At 37.2% G+C, this 25,884-nt stretch overlaps 1 protein-coding gene across 6 annotated transcripts in view; it reads right to left on the bottom strand.

The window, feature by feature from the left end:
- Nox4 (NADPH oxidase 4) overlaps window positions 1–25,884 on the bottom strand; it is a 126,292-nt gene that overhangs the window by 90,446 nt on the left and 9,962 nt on the right. For 5 of the 6 annotated variants that reach the window (XM_006995719.4, XM_015989144.3, XM_076546686.1 and 2 more), the window contains 2 exons: window positions 4,925–5,035; window positions 3,717–3,801 (listed from right to left, as the gene is read on the bottom strand). In XM_006995719.4, coding sequence (XP_006995781.1) covers window positions 3,717–3,801; window positions 4,925–5,035 — 196 coding nt within the window. The remainder of the gene's footprint in view (window positions 1–3,716; window positions 3,802–4,924; window positions 5,036–25,884) is intronic. The other variant, XM_015989147.3, reaches the window with a different exon arrangement.

Raw genomic sequence — 25,884 nt, 5'->3', positions numbered from 1 at the left:
GCCCTATAACCTGTCTATTAATCTTAAATTTATCTGTAAAATGATGGAGACAGAAAAGTGTTGGAGCCCACTAGGTTTCCTAGAGGCTGTACCCAGCAGGACTGCAAAAGAATTGACTGGACCACAGGCCTGAGTATCAGGTGTTTGTAAGGGTCTACACTTGACTGTAACTTGCAAGGGAGAGGTCTTTTATTCCACCCTTTGGTATTGTTATAAATAGACCTTTGGAATAAAGTTCTGGGCCGGTGGATGAGGATCCAGGCCCACCCAAGTCTATTCTGTGTTGTCTCTCCCCTCTTTATTTCTAACTAAGTCTCTTATACCTCATTCCTCATGAGTTCCTAGGGTAAATAAATGTAGGGACTGGTCTGGCACAAAAAATAAGACATAAATGTTCTGTAGTGGCTAATAAACCATTACAGTTTACAATAACATATGAAGTTTACTGGTTCAAAGGAAACATGGCCTGGAAACTAGACAAGCTTATAATCCCTGAAACTTAAGACTATAACATACAGAAAAACCAAGAACTATGGATTAGCCACAAAGACCAATAAAGGTAAGAGATGTTCAGGATGTCAAATATCCTAGAAGTTAACTTTGAGGACTTATAAGTCAGGTAATCAAGTTGGGCATGAACGAAGGGTTGCATTAAAAGCAGAAAGATTCTCAAATTGCCAAGAAGTTACAGTACTCAAGAGAGCATGTTACTGGCAGAAAAATATACAAATGAAACAAGGGAATTGAGAATCCAAAATTCGACTCAAATGAATATAACCAATAATGCTTTTACAAGGACCAGAGACAACAAATGAAAGAAAAAGTAGGATTTTAGCATATAGTTTTTGTTTGTTTTTTGCATTTTCAAGGTTACACTTGTTAAAAGATATTAATTTATTTGTTCTTATTAATGTGTATGTCTGCATGATTGTATATACATATACAATGTATATGAGCAAGTGCCCATGGAGGCCATAAAATGGTTCTAGATCCCTTGGAGCTGGAGTTTCTGGCTTTTGTGAGCTACCAGATATGGACTTGAACTCCAGTCCTCATGATTGAGCAGCACTCTTAAATGCTGGGCTTTCAAACCCCCTTGTCTTTCCATCTAAAATGTAAGTCTTTAATCCATTTTTAAGCTGATTTTTATTTGGAGTTAGAGTTATGTGATGACTCAGTATGCTGAGCACAATTTAATGGAAAGGATCCTGTTCATCCACTGTGTTTTTGGCACCTATGTAGAGAATCACTTGACTGCAACTGCATGGCATTATTTCAGAGCATACTATGCTGACTCATTTGACTATGTGTCTTTTTATCTTTTTAAATAACCAATTTTCTGGTCTGCATGCACATACATGCAACAGCACATATGTGGAGGTCCAAGGACAACTTTCAAGTGTCAGTTCTTACCTTCCAACTTGTTGAGGCAAGGTCTCTTTTCTTTCTACTGCACAACATCATGTAGGCCAGCTAGCCAGCCTCAGCTTTCAGCTATTCTCCTGTCTCTGATCTAGCAATAAAGAGTTCTGGGATGACTGATCCATACCATGAACTCTGGCTCTCTGTGTGGGTTCTGGTCAAACTCAGGTCAAGAGGCCTGTGTGGAACGAGCTTTTACCCACTGAGTCATCTCAGAGATTCTCTGTGTCTTTTTATACGCTAATATCACGCTCTCTTTTTAAAAACGTGTATTTATGGGCATATGTGTGTCTGTGTATACCACATGTGGACATGTGCCAGCAGAAACTAGTAGTGGGTGTTGGATCCCCGGGAACTAGAGTTGCAGGCAGTTGTAATGCACCTAGTGTGGGTGCTGGGAACCCAAGCTATCTCTCTAGCTCTGCATTATGCTCTTGATTTCTATACTTTTGTAATAAATTGAATCAAAATTAAAGTTAGAGAGCATAATGCCTCCATCTTTGTTCTTCTTGCTCATGACTACTTTGGCTATTCAGTCTGTTTTACTTTCTTCTCATTTCCATATAAGTTATACTATAATTCCATATATTCTCTGATTCTGTGAGTATGTCATTAATATTTTATGGAAATCACATGGAATCAATAAATTAATATTTTGACTCAATTCAAAGAAATAATCTATAAAAAAATGACTGATAAAGTAGACAACATTAAGATTTAACTTTTTTTCTTCCAGGAATGGAAGAGATGAGAACACATGCTGCAGACTGGGCAAAACCCAACTTTCAAAGACTTAAAGTCCTGAGACGGGACTTTCTTGTTTGTTTTTGTTTTGTTTTCTTGGAGATAGGGTTTTCTGTATAGTCCTGGCTGTCCTTGAACTCCCTCTATGCAAACGAGTCTGGCCTCCAACTCAAAGATCAACCTGCCTCTGCCTCCTAAGTTCTGGGATTAAAGGTGTGAACTACTTAAAACAACAATCTAAAATATTATCTGATTAAAAGAAGAGTCAAAGATCTGAACAGGTACCTCACAAAAGGAAATATGTAAATGATAAATAAGCATAAGAAAATGTTTCACACTTTGTATCATGAACTACAATAATGTAAATCAGTTTCATAAAAGAATGGCTGTTGAAATGGGAACTCGGTTTCACTGATGGGGGATGGCCTCTTTGGATGATAAAATTCAATTTATCTTCCTCTCACGCTTACCCCAAAATACTTAAGAACCCTCTAGTCACAAAACACACATATGACATATACACAGGAGACAGAGACAGATTCAGAGACAGAAAAGGAAGGGAGAGGAGGAAAGGGTGACAGAGACAACAGAGACATAGACAGATTATTTTACAGCAACTTCAGCCATAATTGAAAAAAGTTGGAAGCAACCAGGATGTAGGTGAATGCATGAACTGTAGTTTATCTAGACAGTGAAATAAATACCAGTCAACTCTGAAATGACATGAGCCATCAAGTGATAAAAAATATAGGAAGGAACTTAAATTTATATGATGCATTGAACAAGGCAAATCAGAAAAGCCAATGCATTCTATGGTTCTAGGTACCTGACATAAAAAATAAAAGAAAAGAAAAAAAAGAAAAGAAAAGAAAAAACTCTGTAGACAGAAAAAGGAGAGTTTCAGAGAGAAGAGAAAAACAAACTGGTAGAACACTGAGTATGTTCAGAACGGTGGAAATATTCCATATGATACTGTATTGATGGGTACATGTCACTATATATATATATATATATTATATATAAATGTTCAAGGTTAAAACTTATATTGAATCAACTTTTAAAGTTTCTCACTTTACATTTGCTAACTTGAAATGAATCAAGATAAAATTACACAAATTTAAAATCTATTCTTGTACCCAATTATCGATATAAAACATGCTTGCAAAATACATATTGAGCTAGCATCATATTTTTAAATGAAAAACTCACATTCTAATTTTCATTCACATAAGGTCATACCATAATACTTTTAAGCTTGGAAATGCTTGGTCTCCTTATTTTAAACTTTACAAATGAAATAATTTGCAAGTAAATCACTATGACCTTGGGTTCAGCACCTGGACAACATAATGCAAAATGCCATAAGAAACAGCCATGTTCTGTAGTTCCTTTCACAACTCTCCTCCAATTCACAAAAGAGCGACTAACATATATAATTAGAAAATCACCAAATAAGTTCATGGTAGGTGAAAACATACAGAAGAAAATCAAATATTCTACACTGGTAAAATATACAATTCTAATAAAATCATGCTTTTCAGCTTTCTCACCTGAGAAAATACAGATAGTTATGCCACAGGTTATGTGGAATGTCTTACTTTTATCCAATAATCTTCTTGTTCTCCTGCTTGGAACCTAAATAAACATGAATTTATACGGTAAGAGTAATACAACCAGTCAAAATATGTACAAATTTTTTCATTCCATTCTTGCTAGTATCATCAAAAATTTGTAAATATAACATGAGTCTATTAGTCAAAACTGAGAGAATTATGACATAATTATTCACTGATGCAATTCAAACGAATGTGAGAAGGTATGTTATTGATTTGAAAAACTGAAAGACAAACTGTTAGATAAAAATATTAGAACTGCATTGCGACCTTATGTTCTTCAAAGCAAATGTCACTGCACTTAAATGTCTGTGCTGGCATTTGTCCCCAACTGTCATCAGCCGTGGTTTTGTTGGAACACAGGTAGGTGAAACTGTCTGATAACCTGGCATATTTTTTTTTAATCTTTAAATTTGATAGAATATCTGATTGCTTTTGTGTTGCAAAAAATAAGTTTATTTTTTAAGTTAGACCAATCCAATCTGTGGTTTTAAATACCTGCTCGATTTTATAGAAAAATAATTGCCAGGAATCTTTGAATATCTGTGCTTCATACTAGGCAACAACTCTTTACTTTTCACTTCCTGCCACTTATTTTCCTTCTCTTCATGCCTATCCAATAACCAGCCAGAGAGATCAAATCCTAGCCTTTAAGAATACTTGCAACCTAGGGAATGTTATTTCCATAAATGACTGCATTAAGATAAACACTTTCCAAATATAATTACATGAAAAAACAACTGAGTTTCACTAGAGTAAATCAGTATTATGTTTTTCACAGATCACTGAAACAATTTAGCTCTGTCGGTCACTCATTTCTGATCTTGGTCAAGCCATATTCTCTGTACCTCAGGTTCTCAAGCTTAAAATAGAGCAGCAGTATCTGATTGTAGAGCTGTTCTTATGAGTCATGAGAGTCCTGAAGTACTGAAAATAGTACCTAAAAGCATGATTAAAGGTATGTCTGCAATCCTCTGCCCTGGGCTAGTTTTGCAGAGTAGCTTTCTGACCATGTGTCCCTTACCACCACTGAGAAGAAAACTTCCAAATAAAATAAGTTCATAAAAACAGGAGAACTAACATGTAATCATTACATTTGATTTTTTCCACAGAAATTCATCAAGTTTTTTTTTTTTTTTCCCTACCTTCTGTGATCCTCGAAGATAAGCCAGGAGTGTCCGGCACATGGGTAAAAGGATAAGGCTGCAGTTGAGGTTCAGGACAGATGCAGAGGCTCTGCTTAGACACAATCCTACCTGAACAAACAAGACAAGGGTCAAAACAGAGTCAAGTACAAATGACAAGCAACCTTGACCTGCAGTTGCAGGTCTCGCCCTGCTCTCTAAGGTCCATGACAAATACCAGCTCCTCTAAGAATCCTGAAGCGTTCCTTTCATCTTACTAAAGCTCCCTGAGTAAAAACAATTTCCTTCTGCTCTCAATGGCCTTAAAACTGACTTTTCTCCTTTTTGCTAATGATACAATCACTTTAATATATTTTTCCATTTCTGGGTCAATTTCTTACACTAGCCTAGCTTTAAGATGCCTGGGGTCTCAGCACTATGTGTTCTACAACTCCATGGTCAGGTGTCACAGGAATCCGTATTCACTGATAAGCTCACGAGAGTTCTAAAAGAAACCTCATTTGTATTCTCCCCTCTCTCTGGAGGTCTCTCCATTTCTACACAGCCTACTTATTCACACACATTTGTCTTCAAGCTCTTCACCCCAGTAGCTCGATTCCTCTTCTAGCTTCACCTTAAACTCTAGTCCTCTGGAGCACTCCCCTGCCTGAGGATGGGACTTATCCCCTGTGTCAAGCGCTCTCATTAGTTTTGTACTGTCCTGTCATGTTTTCAGGTTACTCTTTCCAGTCACCTCTTTTTAAATCTTATTTTATTTTTAAACAACAAATAAGTACTGTACACATTCATTACTTACAATGTGAAGTATTTATATGAACACACAATATAAGATGACCAAACTATGCTAACAAAGAGATGTACCACTTCCTGCTTTGCATCAACACTTACCTTTCCTTTGCACTAAGCTCACTACAATTCCACTCTTTTCAGGCTTGTGAAAGACAATATATTTCTGACGTATAATCACCACAATGCTTGACTGGCCATCAGAACTTATTCTTCCCATGCACTAATAATATTTAACTAATATTTTCCCTCCCCAGTCCACCACTGCAAGCCCTGGTAATCATTATTCTACCCTCTGAATCTGTGAATTCAACTATTGTTAGGTTCCAAATATAAGTAATATCATGATAGTTCTCTTTTTTGCATGGCTCACTTGAGTAAGCACACTCTCAGTTCAGAATGTTGTTGCGAAATTACCAATTTGAAATAAGACCATATCTAGTAAAACTGTGATTCATTTCCTTAAATACATGCCAGAAAGACACATGCTCAACTATGTTCATAACAGCATTATTCATAATAGACAGAAACTGGAAGCAACCTAGATGCCCCTCAACCAAAGAATGGATAAAGAAAATGTTGTACATATACACAATGGAGTATTACTCAGCTATAAAAAACAATAACATCATGAAATTTGCAGGCAAATGGATGGAATTAGAAAATATCATCCTGAGTGAGGTAATCCAGACTCAGAAAGATAAACATGGTATGTACTTACTCATAAATGGATACTAGATGTAAAGCAAAGGATAACCAGACTACAACCCACAGCTCCAAAGAAGCTAGAGGCTTTATCCAGTAACTGATGGAAGCAGATTCAGAGATCCACAGCCAAGCACCAGGCCGAGTTCCCAGAGTCCAGTCAAAGAGAGGGAAGAGGGATTATATGAGCAATGGGGGTCAAGATCACTATGAGGAAATCTACAGAGACAACTGAATCATTAGGATCTCAGGAATTTTAGACTGACAGCTGTAGCTAGAGTTTTCCGCCTTGCCCACAGTCAGGACAAATCTTTGTCACCCGCCAGTCCCACAGCCGCTCAGACCCAACCAAGTAAACAGAGAGACTTATATTGCTTACAAACTGTATGGCCGTGGCAGGCTTCTTGCTAACTCTTCTTATAGCTTAAATTAATCCATTTCCATAAGTCTATACCTTGCCACATGGCTGGTGGCTTGCTGGCATCTTCACATGCTGCTGGTCATGGCGGCGGCTGCAGTGTCTCTCCGCCTCAGCCTTCCGCTTCCCAGAATTCTCCTCTCTCCTTGTCCCACCTACTTCCTGCCTGGCCACTGGCCAACCAGTGTTTTATTTATTGACCAATCAGAGCAATTTGACATACAGACCGTCCCACAGCAGACAGCTGTGGAACCTGCATTGGATAAGACTAGGCCCTCTAAATACAGCAAGCAATTGTGTAACTCGGTCTGTTTGAGGGGCCTCTGCCAGTGGGATTAGGATTTATTCCTGGTGCATGAGCTGGATTTCTGGAGTCCATTACCTATGGTGGGATGCCTTGTCCAGCCTTGATGGGGGAGGGGGTCCTGCCTCAACTGAATGTACCAGGGTTTGCTGACTCCTCATAGGAGGTCTTACTCTTTTGGAGCAGAGGATGGAGTGGAGTGAGATGGGGGGCGGAGACTGGGGGAGAGAGCGGGAGCAAGGATAAGAGGGGGATCTGTGGTTGGTATGTAAAATGAAAAAAAATTTCTTAAATTAAAAAAAGATGGGAAAAACACCATCACTACTAATTAAAAGGAAGGAAGGAAGGAAGGAAGGAAGGAAGGAAGGAAGGAAGGAAGGAAGGAAGGAAGGAAGGAAGGAAGGAAGGAAGGAAACTGCCCTAGATGTCTTCCCTCCTAATAGTGCCTGCCATTCATAAGATGGTCCTTATTCCTGTTCTTAATCATTAGAGATGCCTGGGGTATGAATTCTGTAGTCCTGGAGAAAGCCACAAGCACATATTCATTAAAATGGACTAAATGGTATGGTGGAGATGGGATTTCCTGCAAACTTTTTCTCTTGCTCTGTTCAATACATGACATATTGTTGCCTTTGACTTCCTTTGTTCTCTCCTGTTTCTCTTAGTGCATGCTTATGTCCCTAAGAGCATGATCTAAAATGCTTTAAGATTACGTTGCATCAGTTGCTTGGGAAAAGATTTTTTTTTAAAGATTTATTTTTTTATCATGTATACAGAAGAGGGTGCCAGATCTGATTACAGATGGTTGTGAGCCACCATGTGGTTGCTGGGAATTGAACTCAGGACCTCTGGAAGTGCAGTCGGTGCTCTTAACCTCTGAGCCATCTCTCCAGCCCAGATTTTTTTTTTTTTACTGTGATCCTCAAATCAACTCTATAAAGTAGGCTCTACCACCTCATAGATGATGATCTGCTACAACATAAGAGCTACTCAGCCAGGAAATCTCAGCTCCGTGGGTTGGGGTAGCATCTGGATAATGGTTTCTGCAATCTTTCCAGATGACTCTAACAATGCAACCTGGGTTGAGGACCACAGTCTTAAACTACTTAGCTAAGCTCTGCTGCTTATGAGGTAAGAAATGAAGGCAGCCATTAACTATAACAAGTAAATTTGTATCCCAAAATTTATGGTAAAATTTAACTTCACAACTTAATTTTTGTCAGAAATATGGAAGCAATTATTCCAAATGCACATAAACCATGAAGTGACAACAACCTCGCCTCTTTAAAGCTGACACAGTATACAGAACAGCAGCTGGGATCACTGCCTGATCATCTGATGCACAATATATAGTGCAATGAAGAAAAAAAAAGACCTTTTCAAACCTTTGTAAGAAAGAAATTATTCCACACATTTTGCAGATGATTTATTAAGGGATCTGAAGAAGTCATGTAATTTGCCAAAGCCACAGAAATTGAAAGAGGTAAATTCTGAACCCAGACTATGTCTTTTCATCTCATGTTAAAAACATCATTAAAAAAAAAGGCATCAAGGCTATGGGAGGAAAACCATGAAATGGAATAAGCTAGCTTCAACAGTTCCCATGAGCCACACACATCATGACTCAGTTGCCAGTACAACTCACTAGCCAAGTCAAGATCTTCAATTTCCTCTCCCACCATGCCTGTGTGCTTCACTGCCTTCTTGGGTTCTGATTTACTACAGCAGTCCTAGACAGCACCATTTCCTCTTTTGTTAACACTCATAAATGGATGTGTGTCTGACTAGACATCAAGCTTGCAGTTTCCCTGCATTGCCTTGATTCTCATAAAACCATTCATGGAGAGAAACAATATCTTTACATCAACGAATCTCTCCTTATACCTGGCTTTCAACTCCAGGATTACATCACTGACTTATTCCTGTCTATGGTTTCTTCATACCCATGTTTCTCAGAGGCAAGGTCTGGTCTTCATAGAATTTTATCCTCAGCCTAACATGATGGAAGTGCTCTGTAAACGCGAAACTTAATTGACTTCACATGCAAACCATGCATTGATAGCCATCTTACTATTAGGTTGCAATACTTCCTGGTGTCTTGACTCATAATGTATGTGTCTAACAGTAAGTTTACATTGGTAAGTTCACTGTATTTCCATCTCTCCATCTACATGAAATGCAGTAATATATACACATAAAGAATAAATACAATGTTTTTAAAGCTACAAACTTGAGGAGCATACATAGGTCAACTGTTGTAAAACTTCCTTATTGTAACCCCCAGAATTCATATGCAAATCCATCCACTGAATCGACCCGGAGGAAATCCTCTGTGAACTGACTGACTGTGTAAAAATAAATGATAAATTCAAGTAAATATATGTCACATAAATCAACACGGAGGCTTATTTTAATGGGCTTTTAAAAGATTGAAATCTAGTCTAAAAGGACATACATAAATCAGTGAGATTGTGAGACAAATCAGAGGAGGGAAGTATAGATTCTCAGTAGAGGATATTTTATAAGTCTCAAGCCTTGAAATCAAAATTGTCAGAATTTAAAAACTACGACTACTTCTTCCCAGGTATGGGAAAGTCATTTCTGCTTTCTGGTGCTTGCATTATTCATCTGCAGTGATAGAAAAGGGCAGCATCTTGTATGGAAAGTAGTCACAAATTATTGAAAAATACAAGGAATTTTCTACTCCATAGATGTTATTCTTTCTAACATTTGATGTATTCTGCTTTTGGTGGAAGGAAAAAAGAAAGGAGAAGGAAGGAAGGTAAGAAAGAAGACAAAGAGAAAGCAGGAAGAAAGGAGAAGAAAACTTTAAAGAATTCCCCAAACTATATTACATTTTTCACATTACTAATTCTTCGTAGGACCCCAATGTTTCTTAGAAATGAAAAGACAGGAGTTGGAAAAATGGCTTGATAGTTGAGTTCCTCTTACGAAGCACCCGAGTCAGTTCCCAGCACTCACATGGTGGTTCACAACCATCCATATAGCTTCAATTCTAGGGGATCCAAGGTCTTCTGACAAGTTCCAGTACTGGGCACACACTTGGAGGACAGGGATACATGAGGAAAACACTCACGCAGATAAAATAAAGTAAATAAATCTAAAACATTGTTTTTAGCGGAGGAGAAAAGGAGGAATTACGAAAGAATGTAACTATTCTCACACTCTGCTGTATTGCCTCAGGGAAGAGTAGAATTTTCTGTACATTCATGCTTATTTAGTTATTAGACTGGACAGAAAATTGTCATTATTTTAAAATTTCAAATAAATATGAAAACTACTCAGTCTTCCTCACCATACATGCACACACAAATAAGTGCCCATGACTTAATTACTGGAATTTGCAAATACTTGTTACTTACCATATTGACTTTATAGATAGAATTATGCTTATAGACTTAAAATATGGAGAATATCCTAAACTGCTGAAGTGAATGTCATCTAACCACATCAGAATTAAGAGAGCAGAACTTTGTTCCACTGGAGGGATAGACAGACATTGGGCAGAAAAAGATATCAAAAGGAAAGGGGTGTGGGAGTTTCTCAGGCACTGGGACGTGCTGACTCTGACATGCTGCAGATCACATGCAATAGTAATGAGATGCTTGTGGACTTCAGGGCATCCCTCATCAGCAAGGCAAGAAGATGAAATCGATCCTACCATGGAGAGACTGTGCTCTCCCGATACCTTCAGTAATTTAGAAGCAGTTCTTCATAGAGCCTCTCAACAAGGAGATACTTTCACTTCAGCTTTTATAATTACAGAGTAAAGAACTAAATGAATTCTGCTAGACTTCTGACCTATGGATTTATGCTACAATAAATATGTGTCATTTAAGCCACTCTGTTGGTGGTAAATTTTAAAACAGCAATACAAAACTGACATAGGGAAATATAATAAGTCAATTTTCATCAGGGTATTATCATTTGTTTCCGGACACCTTTTTTTAAAGTATGCAAATAAATAAATAGAGATTCTTCTCATTACAAACATACCAGCTTCAAGATTATTTAATTTTAAATTGTTTAAGTAATGGATTTAAATATTTTTGTTGCTAAGTTCTAAGTTAGTTATACTGTTGATAAAATGAACGTTATGTTCTCTATATTTTAAAATGCATACTAGTTTCATATGTCATTCTTTGATGTTATTTATCATTTTGTGATAGCCAGTTAATAAACAATATGATTAGATATATCATAAAAGTCCATATATGATATTTACCTTTATAGTAATTAATTTCATAGGAAAAGTTCTAAGCCTAAAAGTTTCAAAAGTAACACAGATAGCTCTCACCCCTTGTCCAAGAAGCTTATTTGTGCAGAAGATGGAAATATGGTGTTTGCAGAGATCCATAATGGTCAAAATGCAGAAAGTAAATGACCATGGGGTGCCCAACTACCAATGATACAATTACAACACACCTAAAGTTCAGAGAACATCACAGAAGAGGAGATATTAAGATTGTGCAAGGCAGAGGACCAGGATGCTTGATGTGAGATAGTGTCTCTTAGACATGAAAAGGATGCTGCACCCGTGAATCTCAGTAATATGAATGTGTAAACAGACCTAAATAATGAGCAGACAAGCTTACCTGCCAGCATAGTTGAAAAACCCTCACAAGACCCCACCCCTAGATTAAGAGCTACAGGCAACCAATGGCTAGAGAATGAGAAGAATCCGTCTTCTCTAGGGAAGAGCCTCCAATAGGTAAACCAATCCCAAGTGGCCAGCCCTAACTCATGAGCATACAAAAAAAACACTAAATGGACCTTTGTAGGTTGTATATGTGTGTGAAAGACAATAATGGCAGAAGAAGTAATAAATTGAGAGTGAGTATGGAGTAGCTGGAAAGGGGAGAAAAAGGGTGGAAATTATGTAAATATAGTACCTATGAATTATCAAAAATATTTAAAACAAAAAAATAACACTAAGATTCTGCCAAATAAATCACAAAATAGGGGATGGAGAAATGGCTCAGCAGTTAAGAGCACTTGCTGCCTTTCAGAGGACTCAGACTTAAGTTCAGTTCCTAGCACTCACATCTTCCATAACTCCAGTTCTAAGGGACCTGGAGCCTTCCTGAGGTCTTTGTGAGCATCCAGGACATATGCAGTACATACACATACATATAGGTAAAACCCATACACACACATATACATATACATAATAAAAATAAGTAAATATTTAGAAATTAGTAACAAATTAATTCCAAAGATAAAGCATCATAACTAATTAATATAAGATATAAGCAAATGAACTGCAATGGCTGGCCATTCATTTAGTGTTTCAAAAAGCTAATTGCTCTGCTACAGGACAGCATAAGTATGTTTGGTAAACAATGAATATTTTTAAATTTTAATGCTTTAGTGTACACGGTCAAAAATTGTTTAATTACCATAGAATAAACTTAACAAAAAGGTACAAGAATTGAATATGAAAGCAAACAATATGAAGATGTAAAAGAAGATGTGAGTGGATGTATGTATACAATGTTCCTCATGGTACGACTAAGGCAAATGTAGATGTTAATCTTTTACAAATTAATTTATGAACTCAATGAAATGTCGATCAAAACCCCAAAAGTATATTATTTTGTTTTGTTTTTTACAACATGACTAACTTTAAAATGTATACACAAAAGCTCAATCACAAAAGGTAAAAACTAACAGAGAAAGAAGTATTTGAACTGTGCACAAAGGGATTTATTACAAAGTTGCAGTAATTTAGTGTTATTTTTGTGGGTAGACAAATCACCAAAGGAACAAAACAAAGATACATATACAAGTGTACTTATCTATGGCATCTGATATGAATTGTGTGTTTGATTAGTGGCAAAGGAAGAACACATTCAATGATGAGAAAAATGTGTTATACATATGAGAAAAATGGGAGACTATAACTCTACTTCAAATCATTATTTTTTGGATGGATAAGGATTTAAATATCAGAAACAAAGTGAATTTTCAAGAGATTTGTGTGTGTGCATGTGCGTGAATGTGTGCGTGCGTGCATATGTGTGTGTGTTACATGCTGCTGTGATGAGCGTATATATAAACATTCTGCACAGATGAATGTTTCTCGAAACATTAAAATAAATCTTTTAAAAAAATACAGTAAGTAGGTAGATGAGACTTAAGTATTTTGTTTCAATAGCAGTGAAACAAGGAACCCAAGCTTCATAATAATAGGAATCACTTGCAAGATATGAAGAGAAAAGCACATGTTCATGGTAAGAGAATCACAAGTACACAGATGTAAATTCACTTGCAGTTGTAAGTGCACCCATGGATCTACATTAGAACTTTAGTGAGCATAAATACATAAATTAGCACCATGCCTAAACTATCACACTGTGTTGGGAACTGAGGATCAACAGCAACTAGATTCTGTACATTTAAAATAAACAAGAAGCGATGAATGGTGTTGAATGCCTATAATCCAAACAATTAAGAGGCAGAAATAAGAGGGTAGTGAGTTCAAAGGAAGTAAGGGATACATAACAAGTTTCAAGCCAGCCTAGGCTGTATGATGAAATCCTGCTTCAATACTACTCCCAACAATAATAGCAGCAACAAAACATAACAGTAAAATAAAGAAAAGAAACTATATAGGAAGAACTTAATTCATTACCTGCCACATAACAAGAACTTAATGAAGTGCTGATATTCATAACAGGAACATTATTTTCTGGATCACTAAAGATTCCCATCACAGATCACCTCTGTCTCATACGACTTAATCACAATCACACTGTATAACACATATTTGGAAACTCAGTACTCTTTGGTATTGATGAAATAGTTTTCAGATACTGGTGTAAACCATACTCTGGCAAGAGCATCACCCAGATTAAGTAGTACTACTCACAAGAATAAAAGATGAGGTCCCATCAGCACATTTGTCAAGAAGTAGGCATCAAATGAATCTCCTTTAAGAATACTAAGAAATACACATAAAGCAGATGTGTTTCTTGTCTTAAATGTGTCTATGCCCCAGGGGGTTCCAAATTAACACTTAGCAAAATATTGACTCTGCTAAGCTAGGGTTGTTGTCAACATATGAAATACTGATCTCAAAGGGTGATGGGATAATAAGTAGTATTTGTCAAAAAAGCAACAATTTTCCTTGAAAGATAAAAGTAATTAATATGTCCACCAGACTATTCAAGATCAGAAGTTAGAAAAATTTAGGGATGCAGTTCAGTGAATATACTTAGGTGGTCACATAGACATTATCTTCTCTGGACTGATTGTTGAACATGTTAAATACAATTTTCTCACCTCAATCAGAAAAGTCATTATCATTTCCGAGTGATGGATTTGTTGTTTATCTGAGCCTTCAGAGAAATGTTTAACTGTTATTTCTTTTGATCTGGCATCAGCATATGTTAGGAAAACTTTAACCCAAAGGACTCTAGACAGCTATTTTATCTGCAATATTAATATACCAAGATAGCAACATCTCTTGAAATATGTAAACTAAGATCTAATTCAACACAAAAGTCCAGGATTTTAAAAATACAAATAAATTATCTCTATCTCCTTTGGGGTTCAGTACTTTATAAAAACAATCTGTATACTTCCTCATTTCTAGTCACTGCATGTCTGGAAATGTTTATTTATTGTGTTTACATTAAACCACATAGCAATTCAAATCAAAGTGACTTTAAATGTCCCTTTGGGAAGGACAGAGTTTATTTTGGAATTCTTTTCCTTCCTTATGATGCAAAATCCAACTGGAAATTTTACCAGTGATTCATTTCCTCACATATGTTTCCTGAATATACTTGCTTTAAAAAATAAAAGAAAAACTAAAACCAAAACTTTCCCCTTGGTTCACAGGGTAGAAAACGCACACATCCAGAAACAGTGGAGAGGGTGAGGAAAACAGAAAAGAATCATTTTAAAATGTCATAGGAAAACATTTCACCTCCTTCCTTCTTGAGTAGCATTCTACAGCGGAATGTTTGTTAAGTCTACTTGCTTCTATTCAGTCACTATTCTGCCACAGACTCCAAGAGCATCCACATCCTGAAATGTGCACTCTAGAGTTTCCACAGCTCAGGAAGCTGGTTGTCACTAGAGGGCAGTGTGATTTCCTTAGTTCACGGTTTGTCCCAAGGTTCCTGAGACACAAAATTAACTGAGAACTCCTGGTGTGTTGTCATGTTAATATTATAAATGCACTTTAAATTGTTGTTATAGACTGCTTGATCTGCCCCCCCCCTCACAAGAATATTTGCTGAAGCATTAGTCTTCAAGGTGAAATCCTTCAGCATTCTTTACACTATTATTTAATAGCTTAAAGAAATCAAGACACCCCCTCAGAAAAGAATCAGAACCCCGAAAGGAGAAGGAAAGACTAGTGTGTCTGTTTATATCTATCGAATGTCATCACAGTGTTCAATAGCACCCTGAAGGCAGCCACCTACAAAGCACAAAGACGGCCCTCACTGACACATTGAACACACTGGCAGCTTATTCTTGGATTTCCCAGACCCAAGAAGAGTAAGAAACAAACAGCTGCTTTTTAAGTCATTCACTTTATGATCTGTTGTTAAAGGTGGCCAACATAACACTGCACAACTATAAAACCACACAGTATGACAACTGGTTACAAGTTCCTAAATTTTCAAACCCAGGGCTTTGCAGCTTAAACCTGATACTTCCTCTTTATCTGTCACTACTTAACTGCCTACAAAGTTTATCTAACCTAGTATTAACAATCAGATCATACATAGGACAGAGTAAGTGCATTTTAGGCTGAGAAGTGGTCACTAAAGAGATTGGTGTTTAATAATGACTACTGTTGATGAACAGACTCGAAGGAACTAGGAAGAGAGAACTTGGTGCCTATGGAACCTCATATAGTTTTAAAAAAATGAAATTTTGTAAACAAGGACAACATTATAAGCTAATTATGTCTGAGTTACCCATAGAAGGGGATCAGTATTAGCCAGGATTTGTCAGGGAATTATGTTGCTACTGACTTTACTAAAAGCATAATTCTTTTTATTGAGTTGGCAGACATTTTAATTAGCTTGACTTAAGTGATTAATTCACTGTATATACATATAACTAATCTTTAGTAGAGAGTCTTTTGAGTTGTCAATCTTAATTCCTTTTATTCAATAAGTAAAACAAAGTTAATCCTAATTTCCTATAAGTGGATGGAGGAAATGGGAGGAGGAAATGATGTAATTATACTAAAATTTCAAAATAAACAATTATATTTTAAATTCAAATGGCTGTATATAGCTAAACAAATATCATTCTTAAATATATTTTACCCATATTAAATATCCCTCAATTACTTTAATCTTAATTACTATGATATCCCACTGCTTGTGCATATGATAATGTATTATACATATTTCTCTGGGTATTTACATATCATTTAATATTTAATGTTTCTAATGTTGGACAGATTAAAACACCTAGGGTAAGCATGTTGCATAAGCACTATATATTTAATCATTTTATAAAACAGATTTCTAGTAATTGATTATAAATGGCAAAGCTGTTAAAGATACATTATCACACTAGCTGGTGATGGAGTCCACCTATTAATACATTGCCCTTTAGTGAATCACTGTTGATCTGCTCTTTTCCATAAGCTTGTGTTCCCCTGGCAATCTGTGTACTTGTCAATCTAAAGCTCCCTCCCATGCTCTATTTTTAATCGACATGTTTTGATTGAACTAGGCAAAGGGTTTGGAATATTACTCAGCAATAAAAAACAATGACATTATGAAATCTGCAGGCAAATGGGTGGAACTAGAAAATACCATCCTGAGTGAGGTAACCCAGACTCAGAAAGACAAATATGGTATATACTCACTCATCTGTGGCTACGAGATGTAAAGCAGGGGATAACCAGACTACAACCCACAGCTCCAGAGAAGCTTAGATAACAAGGAGAACCTTAAGAGGGATGCATGGATCGATCGCCCTGGGAAGGGGAAGTAGATGAGCTCTCTATGAGTAAACTAAGGGTGAGGGGGTGCAATAGAGAGTAGGGGATAAGGGATGAAAACATAAAGGAATAGGATGGTCAAGCTGTAACAGGGACAGAGTGGGAGAGCAATGAAAGAGATACCTTGATAGAGGGAGACATCATGGGGTTAGAGAGAAACCTGGTGCTAGGGAAGTTTCCAGGAATCCACAAGGATGACCCCAGTTTAGATTACTAGCAATAGTGGAGAGGGTGCCTGAGCTGGTTTACCCCGGTAGTCCTTAACTGTCATCAGAAACAACCAAACCAAGCTACTGGGAACTCATGAACTTTAGACCAATGCTGAGGAACCTCCGTGGGACTGGACTAGGCCCTCTGCATAAGCAAGACAGTTATGTACCTTGATCTGCCTAAGGGGCCCTCTAGCAGTAGGATTGGGATCCACCCCTGGTGCATGAGCTGGCTTTTTGGAGTCCATTGCTTATGGGAGGACACCTTGCACAGCACTGATGCAGGGGCTGGGCTTGGACCTGCCTCAGCGGAATGTACCAGGCTCTGCTAATTCCCCATGGGAGGTCTTACCTTTTAGAAGGAGGGATTGGGAGGTTCTAGGGGCAAGGCTGGGGTAGCAGGAGGAGGGAAGAGAGGGGGATCTGTGATTGGTATGTAAAATGAATAAAAATTTTATTAATAAAGAAACATTTTCATGGTGACATGCAAACAATGTACTTTCATAATATACCCCCTTATCTTCTTATCTCCCCTCCACTCACACTGATCCTTATTCCTCTTCCTTAATTGTCACTGTTATACATTTCTATAATTTAAAAATATCCAGATTCCATATATATGAAAGAAACAGCATTTTTCTCTGAGTCTGACTTACTTTGCTTAACATTATGATCCCCAGTTCCACCCAATTTCCTGCAGACAAAATGATTTTATTCTTTATGGCTGAATAACCATCTATGTATACTATACATACTACACTATCTAGTCATCTGTTAATGTATATTAACCTGAGTCCATAATTGGTTACTGTGACTAGTGAATCTATACATGGATGTGCAGGCAGCTTTGCGAATGAGGAATAATATAGCTAGATTATATAGTAGCTCTAGTTTTGGGTTTACTGCTGTTGTTTTGAGGAGCCTCTGTGGTGATATCTATAGAGGCTACAATAATTTCTATTCCCATTAGGAGTATATATGAGGTCTTTTCCCCTGCCGTATTGTCAACATCATTTGCTGTAGAACATACATTTTTAAAACCGGAGAATCTAAAGAGCCTCATCTCCTCCCATCCAACCTAGGACCTGTCTCTTCCCTGAGAGTCTCCAATCAAGAGGAAACACCCTGTTTTAATTTCTCCAGAGACAGCAGTCTGTCCCACTGTCAAACTGCTTTATTTTCTTATGAGAAGATGAAATCTGTTTCCTGGTAACTTCCACCCACAGAGCTGCAATGGATAACAATTTCCTGAAATGAATATCTAAAACAGAAGATAAAAGGGCCTGAGAAGGGTACGATTTCCTGCTCCAATATTATTTTTTCATATTGAACATAATCGGTGGCCTCTATAACTCTTGAAATAATCTTGAGAGTCGCTTATCATCTAAGACACTTCCCCAAGAATTCCTGTTAAACAAATCCACAACAGAGACACAGAACGGCACTGAAGATCACCATATTCCTTACTCTGATGACATCTGTCATTCTGAGACCCCAAATTATAGAACAATTATACCCAAAGATTGTGGTCCTTGAGTTCATGACATATAAGCTTGATTCCCAGGAGTTGCTATGAAGTCATGACCCTTTTATTCTACACTAGAAAGAAAAAAATAATGAGGAAGAGAGAGTAGGTACAGAATTTTCTCCTGCTACAGCTGACTAAATTAAATAGAGTGTGAATCTGACAAGCTATTTTCCCTCTTAACTTTGCCTAAGCTGAAAGCTTTACATTCATGGGGTTTGCTTCTCTATCCAAATTTCTGGCAATCTACTAAAAGACTTTTAAAAAAAATTCTATGAATTAGCTGACTCCAGAAGAACACACCAGGTACCATTTCTGATTAAATAATTTTCAAATGAACATTATTCTCTCAACTAGGAATTTTCTTCACAATTTAGAGAAATGTGACATTCTAAAAACAAAGGGCTATGCAAGTCTGTTGTTCAAAGGAATCTGAAAAGGTCTTGGGAGTATTAATAGTACATGCGTAGAACTGGTCTCTTGTAGCTTTCTCTTGTGAGTCAACAATCAACCATTTCCAGGATCAATAAAAATAAATGTTTTTATAAAGTGCATTTGTATTGTGATTAGGTATTATATATGTATTGTGATTCAGTATTTATATTTGTGTACATATATATATATATATATAATTTTTTACCCTGTAAATTTAATTTTATCTTCTCTCCCTTGAACATATTTTAATTAAACCAAGTGAAGACAATACAATGCCTAATTCTTACATATTTTAAAGTCACAGCTCTTTCATAGACTGGTAAGTCATCAGCTCATCGTTCTGTTTGTATTTAAGTAAACTACACCAACATTTTATAAAGAAACAAGGATGGGAAGAGAAATCCCCTATGCGCACTGTCACTTTCCTAACTACACATTACACCCCAGAGGAGAATGTGGATTTAGACACCTTATATAGTACCCCTCCAAACCACAATACCTCCTTACACTTTCATCTGCTCACACTTTTTTCTCAACCCATACATTTTCCTATCATTACATGTAAGTCTTTACGAGAGTTTCCCAAATCTGACTGTGGGTGGAAATACCTGATGAGCTGATGGCCAACTTTAAAATAAGCATACACTCACTTCCCTTTGTAAAATTCTGGGCTTTTGTATCTCATGATGGGTCAGAGGCTAGGGAGATGGCTGAGTGGGTAAGAATGCTGAACTCAGACTCCCAGAGCCTTGATTAAAAATAACAGAGAAGGCCACATGTCTACAACTTCAACATTGTAGGGGTCAAGTCAGAATAGGAGCTCAACTGATGCCAGCCTAGGTCCAGGTACAAGGAGAAATCTGTCTCAAAGGCATAAGGCTGAGAGGGACACCTCACATTGTCCTCTGTCCTTCACATTTGCATTGGAATGTATGCACACAGGCCCACATGTGCACACACATGTGTACACATACACACATTCATAAACCACACATACCTCTATCACATACACACACCACACAAATGTGCATATACCACACATATGTGCATATATTACACTAAACACACACACATACACACACACACACACACACACACACACACACACACACACACACACACTCAAAAACAAAACAACAACAAAAAACTTTGTGGTGGGCCCCTCAAGACACAACTAGTTTTGTGCTGTCCCTGTTTAGGGTATATTCTGAAGCCAGTAAATTTAATTTGGAAGTCCCTTTACTAGCTGTGTGAACTTAGGTAATAAGTATTCTATCTCAATCTCATTTTTTCTCACCTGGAAACTGAAGAAAAAAAAAGAAACAATAAAGTACACACATCACAAAGAAATATATAGTAATAAGTGAAGGATATAGAATTAAGTGTAGTCATCCCTAGCAATAGGTATAGGTAGCCCTCCATAAACATGATGCAGTTTTTCTAATGTCCATTCCCTCAGATTTCAAATCTTTAGCTCTGCAGAGTGGGGTCCCCATTGCAATTATGAAGATGAGCTTTATTTTGCTCATAAGCATTTAATGAATTCAAAGGAACTTCTAAGCAACTATTGGATGTTGAATGAATGAATGGTCGTTCAACATTCTTCCACTAGAAAACAGAGGGAACAAAAAGTGATTAGTACCCAAGAAATCTAGTTCAAATCTAGGCTTAGAGTTTAGAACCACCCTATTTTATCACCCAAAAGTAGCCAGTCCTTTTCTACCCTCCAGTTTCCAGAAGCTCTGACTGATTCTGGAACTGAGCAAAGCTCAGTCTAAAGAAATTAAACTGATAGCAACTAGAACTCTTTCATGAGATTATAGAGGTCAGTCAGTCCAAGCCATTTTTGTCTTAATTTATATTACAAGTAGGTTGTGACAAACCAAACTGATGATATCATAAGGCCATGTGGCTATATTTTCATATGTGGCTCAGATTAGCTCCCAGATGCATTGCTTAAATTAGTCCACATTATCACTACAAACCCCAGTTCTCTATCCACAGCTCACACTATTTCTATTCCATCTGTGATGCAAGTTGACCTTATGCAGCCTCCAAGACAAATAGACGAACTGTAACAGCCTTCTAACTCAAGCTCGAGGCTTACTTTTTTTTTTTTTAACAAGGACTTATTAAGGCAAATTCCTCACTCTACCCTCTATATCCTTTCTCCCCTTTTCAGACACTCTGACAAACCTGGAGCATTTCTCAGTGATTCATTTTCACATCAATGAACATTTAATTCTAATGTTGGATTATTTTATCTTTGATTCATCACGTCTTCCTAAGTTATCAGGTGTCAGTACAGATGAAGTGTCAAAGCCTAAATTGCCTCTTATTCTTGGTGACCTCAAAATGCATGGTCATTCATAAAGACATATATTTATAATAAGCACTCACTGGGCAAAACTTGGTTTGAACAATGAAAGGCAAAACTAAAGTGTGATCATCAAACAAATACTGATATAAGACAACGCCATGAAGAAGCTTATTATATAATGTCCCAAAATCTTGTAGGTAATTTTCTTTTTCATAGTCTAAAACATCTGTAACACTATAGTTCTTATGCCTATAAATCAATTCTTTAATTCTAATGTGAATGGTTTCATTATTTGGTTTGTATAATGAATAAATCATTATAATGATATTACCTTAGAATATTATGGATGTTCCATGGCAGCAAGACTTCACTCAAGAAGAAATGATGTGCTAAGAGAGTTGGGGAGATGACTCAGTCAGTAAAAAGCTTGTCGCACAAGTATTAGGAACTGAGTTTATACACTCAGAACCCATTAAAAAAAAAAACAGCATGGCAGTGCTGTGGGATGGTCTGTATGTCAAATTGCTCTCATTGGTCAATAAATAAAACACTGATTGGCCAGTGGCTAGGCAGGAAGTATAGGCGGGACTAACAGAGAGGAGAAAAGAAAAAACAGGAAGGCGGAAGGAGTCACTGCCAGCTGCCACCATGACAAGCAGCATGTGAAGATGCTGGTAAGCCACGAGCCACGTGGCAAGGTATAGATTTATGGAAATGGATTAATTTAAGCTCTAAGAACAGTTAGCAAGAAGCCTGCCACGGCCATACGGTTTGTAAGTAATATAAGCGTCTGTGTGTTTATTTTATAACTGGGCTGTTGGAATGCCAGGGCTTTGCGGACTGGAGAGAAAACTCCAGCTACATGGCAGTGTGTGCCTATGATTCCAACACTGGGAGGAAGAGACAGGTAAATTCTGGAGGCTCAATGGCCAGACAGTCAAGCCAACAGGCATGCTACAGGTTCAGTGAGGAATCCTGTCTCAGAAAAAAAAAAAAAAAAAAAAAGTCAAGGGTGATACAGGAGACACTGAATGTTGCCCTGTGGTTCCCATATATGCATACATAGGCAGGTATTACCCACAACGTGTTTGCAATACACACACACTGAAAACAAAACAAGAGTTAGCTGAGGAGTTGGGTGTTTGCTTACTACGTGTGAGTCCATAAACTTGACTCCAGTACCACAAAGAAAAGAAAGAACAAGAGAAGACAAGACAAGGAAGAGGAACAGGTAGAATGAAGAGTTAGAGTAAGATGACAGAAGGGAAAGGAGGAAGGAGAAGGGGGACAGTGGAAGGAGAGGAAAGAGGAAGATGTGACAGATGGGCAAAATAAAAATGACATTTCAGTTATGAGCTACTTAAAAATCAGATTAAACAATGATTTTGATAAGGCTTCACCAAATCAGTAACAACTGGCATACTGTGAACAACTAGAAAATAGTTCATAGTAATCACCTGTTTAAAAAAAAAAAAAACTTATACTCTCCTTTCATCACTTCTTACAATACAAATGAAAGTGGAAATCCTTAAGACTGCAGTAAACTATAACTGAGTCCAAATAATGCCAACAGGCTTCTGTCCTCAAGGTGACCTAGAAACTGCAAACTGCCCCATAATTTTTGACTCCAGTTGACTCCTTTTCTCAGTTTAAACAGTGGTAATGGAAAATAACATCTCCAAAACAAGTGATCATTTCCAGAGATGAAAGATCAGTCAGTCAGTCAAGGATGCCACACATGCACAAAGACCTAAGTTCCTTGGCCAGGGTCTTGTTAAAAACTGAGTGTAGTGATTCCTGTCTATAACCCAGAATAGGCAGATCCCTGGAGTTTGTTGGCCAGACATTCTAGCCAATCCCTGAGTTCCAGTTTTAGTGAGAGACCTTGTCTCAAAAAGTATGGTAGAGAGCAATAGAGAAAGATACCTTGATTTCAATCTCTGTCTTCTGCATATGTGCAAAAGTGTTCAAACACATGCACATTCACAAATAAACTACTAAGGCATGCACACTAAATGAATAAATAGAAAGGGCTGAAGAATTGTTTTCTTATAGAAATAAAAATATGACCAAAAGGTTAGAGCCTATCCTACTCTGTATCCAGATTTCCTTATGGCCAACTTAAATCCTTCCTATGTTACATGCTAGTGTATTTCTTTCTACTCCTTCTAAAAATGAATGTCTCTTCATTTTCAGTGCAAGTGTGTTTTTTCCTAAAAGTTTATTACAAGTTAATGGAACAGGTAGCTATAATATAAGAATTTATAGCTTCTTTCTTTATACAGAAGAAAACAATACCAGAACTTGATATGTCTGTCAGGTTATGTCTACCTTGTCTTTCATGTGTCCAATCACCTGGAGCAACTATGGTTCACTTCTGGACTATGTCTGTCTGGGAAAGTTAATGTTCAACATGAATGGAATTCAGGATTGCATGTAAGCATGTCCATGAGCTTCTGCAGACAGTGTTGTTGAAGGAAGAGATCACCAGTGGCACAGCAATAAAATGTGTATCTCAAGTAACACCTGTGGCCTCAATTAAGGTCACTGGCTTGTAGAGCCTAGAACTGAAAAATTAAAAGAGCATTAAAAAGTGCCTTTATGTGGCTTCAAGTAACAAAAAATGCATACAGTAAACCCATAAAATGTCTTCACTCTTTGGCTGGAAGACATTATTGAAGTGAATCATCTCTTTGTATCATATCTTTGTTGTAAATGTTTGTGCCCACCCCTAAGTCTTTACTAGTTTCTAAGGTACAACAAAGCTTCCAGATCTAGAGAATTTGGTTACATAACACTGCTACATTTTCTTCTTTCAATGTAAGTGATCTGGGACCTGGAAGTGGTAAGGAGTACATCTGACTTTGTTGAACATGGTTGACTGGAAAGCTCAGATAGGCCCAGCTTTTCCTGTGCAACAGAGACACCCCATTTAACTAAAGTCACTGCATGCATAATAACTTAGCAGGTACTCTTCATCCAAAATAACCATCCCAAATGCTTGCTTCATCCCTCATCATTAAACCATTTGTAAATTTTCCCGGCATACTTTCTAAAATTAAAAGCCAAAGCATATACCTATATTTTCAATTGAAATTGAGCCAGACCCTGTATTTTTAATAAATTATATAAAGTTTAATTTGAAGATGGCAACTTGATCAATGTCCATAAAATTTATGTTATTTGTGAAGGATCATTCCATTACCATTGATACTCTGAGGTCTGTATCTATTTCCATATTTGACATTTGAACTAAGAGACACATCATGCTCAGAAAATGTTAATGGCAGACATTTCATTTCAATAGAAATTAGAACGGATGTCAAAAAGACTTCAACAAAATATATTTTATATATCTAAAATATTCCTTTAAAATGCATTTTTCTCCTTACAGTTGACATATTCAAGGAGAAGAACAGACCAGTTATATTCAAGCAAATTTTCTAAAAAGGTGAATCCAGTCTGAACCAGCAACCAAATTCTTCAAAGAATTTCATTTTCTCTCCAACATTTGAAAAGAGGTGGAGAATTAAAATATCTGAATAGTTATTTCAGTGAAAGGTTCTACAGACCAAGCTTATTTTCAACCCTAAAGAAAAGCAGAATGGGATGTAACAAATGGAACACAGACAACTCTCAACAGCAAACACAGTCTCTTGAACAGAGACTGAGCCTTCCTAGTGGAATCCTACATTCTTGTGGTTTAAGGAGAATCATTTCTACCCAGTTGAAATCCATTAGTACAGACCACTGATGATGTTTGCCAGGTGCTCCCCTTAGACATTATGAACTAGTGGAGGCAAAAAAGAAAAGATATTTTTCACTTTGTCCAATTCAACATACTTTGAAAATGAAACTCGAAGCTCGTGGTTCTTCAAACCATACCTGACAAAGCTCAAAACCCCACATAGCTTATAAAGTAACAATGAGCAAGGAACCTGACAAAGCTCAAAACCCCCACATAGCTTATAAAGTAACAATGAGCAAGGAATATCAGTGGGGTAGGGAAAAGCAGCCTTTTTAGCCTAACTCATCTGTGCCCAAAATTGCTAGTCTTTACTTTCACATTTCATACAAAACTCTCTTTGCTTAGGGCACCATCGCTCCCCTTGAAATCAGGGATGGTAGGGTAAGAGGAAGGCACGGGCAAAGTGTTCCGGGGAGCTAAGCAAACAAGGAGACATAAAAGCAAAGCATTGGAAAAATGAAGCCTGTCTTGAGCAATGGCCAGTCTGCTTCCCTCCAACTGAAGTCAACT

This window comes from Peromyscus maniculatus, chromosome 1 (assembly GCF_049852395.1).
Source record: "Peromyscus maniculatus bairdii isolate BWxNUB_F1_BW_parent chromosome 1, HU_Pman_BW_mat_3.1, whole genome shotgun sequence".
NCBI classification, from domain to species: Eukaryota; Metazoa; Chordata; class Mammalia; order Rodentia; family Cricetidae; genus Peromyscus; species Peromyscus maniculatus.
The sequence above is the reverse complement of the archived record's forward strand: the minus strand, read 5'-3'. Positions and strand labels throughout refer to the sequence as shown.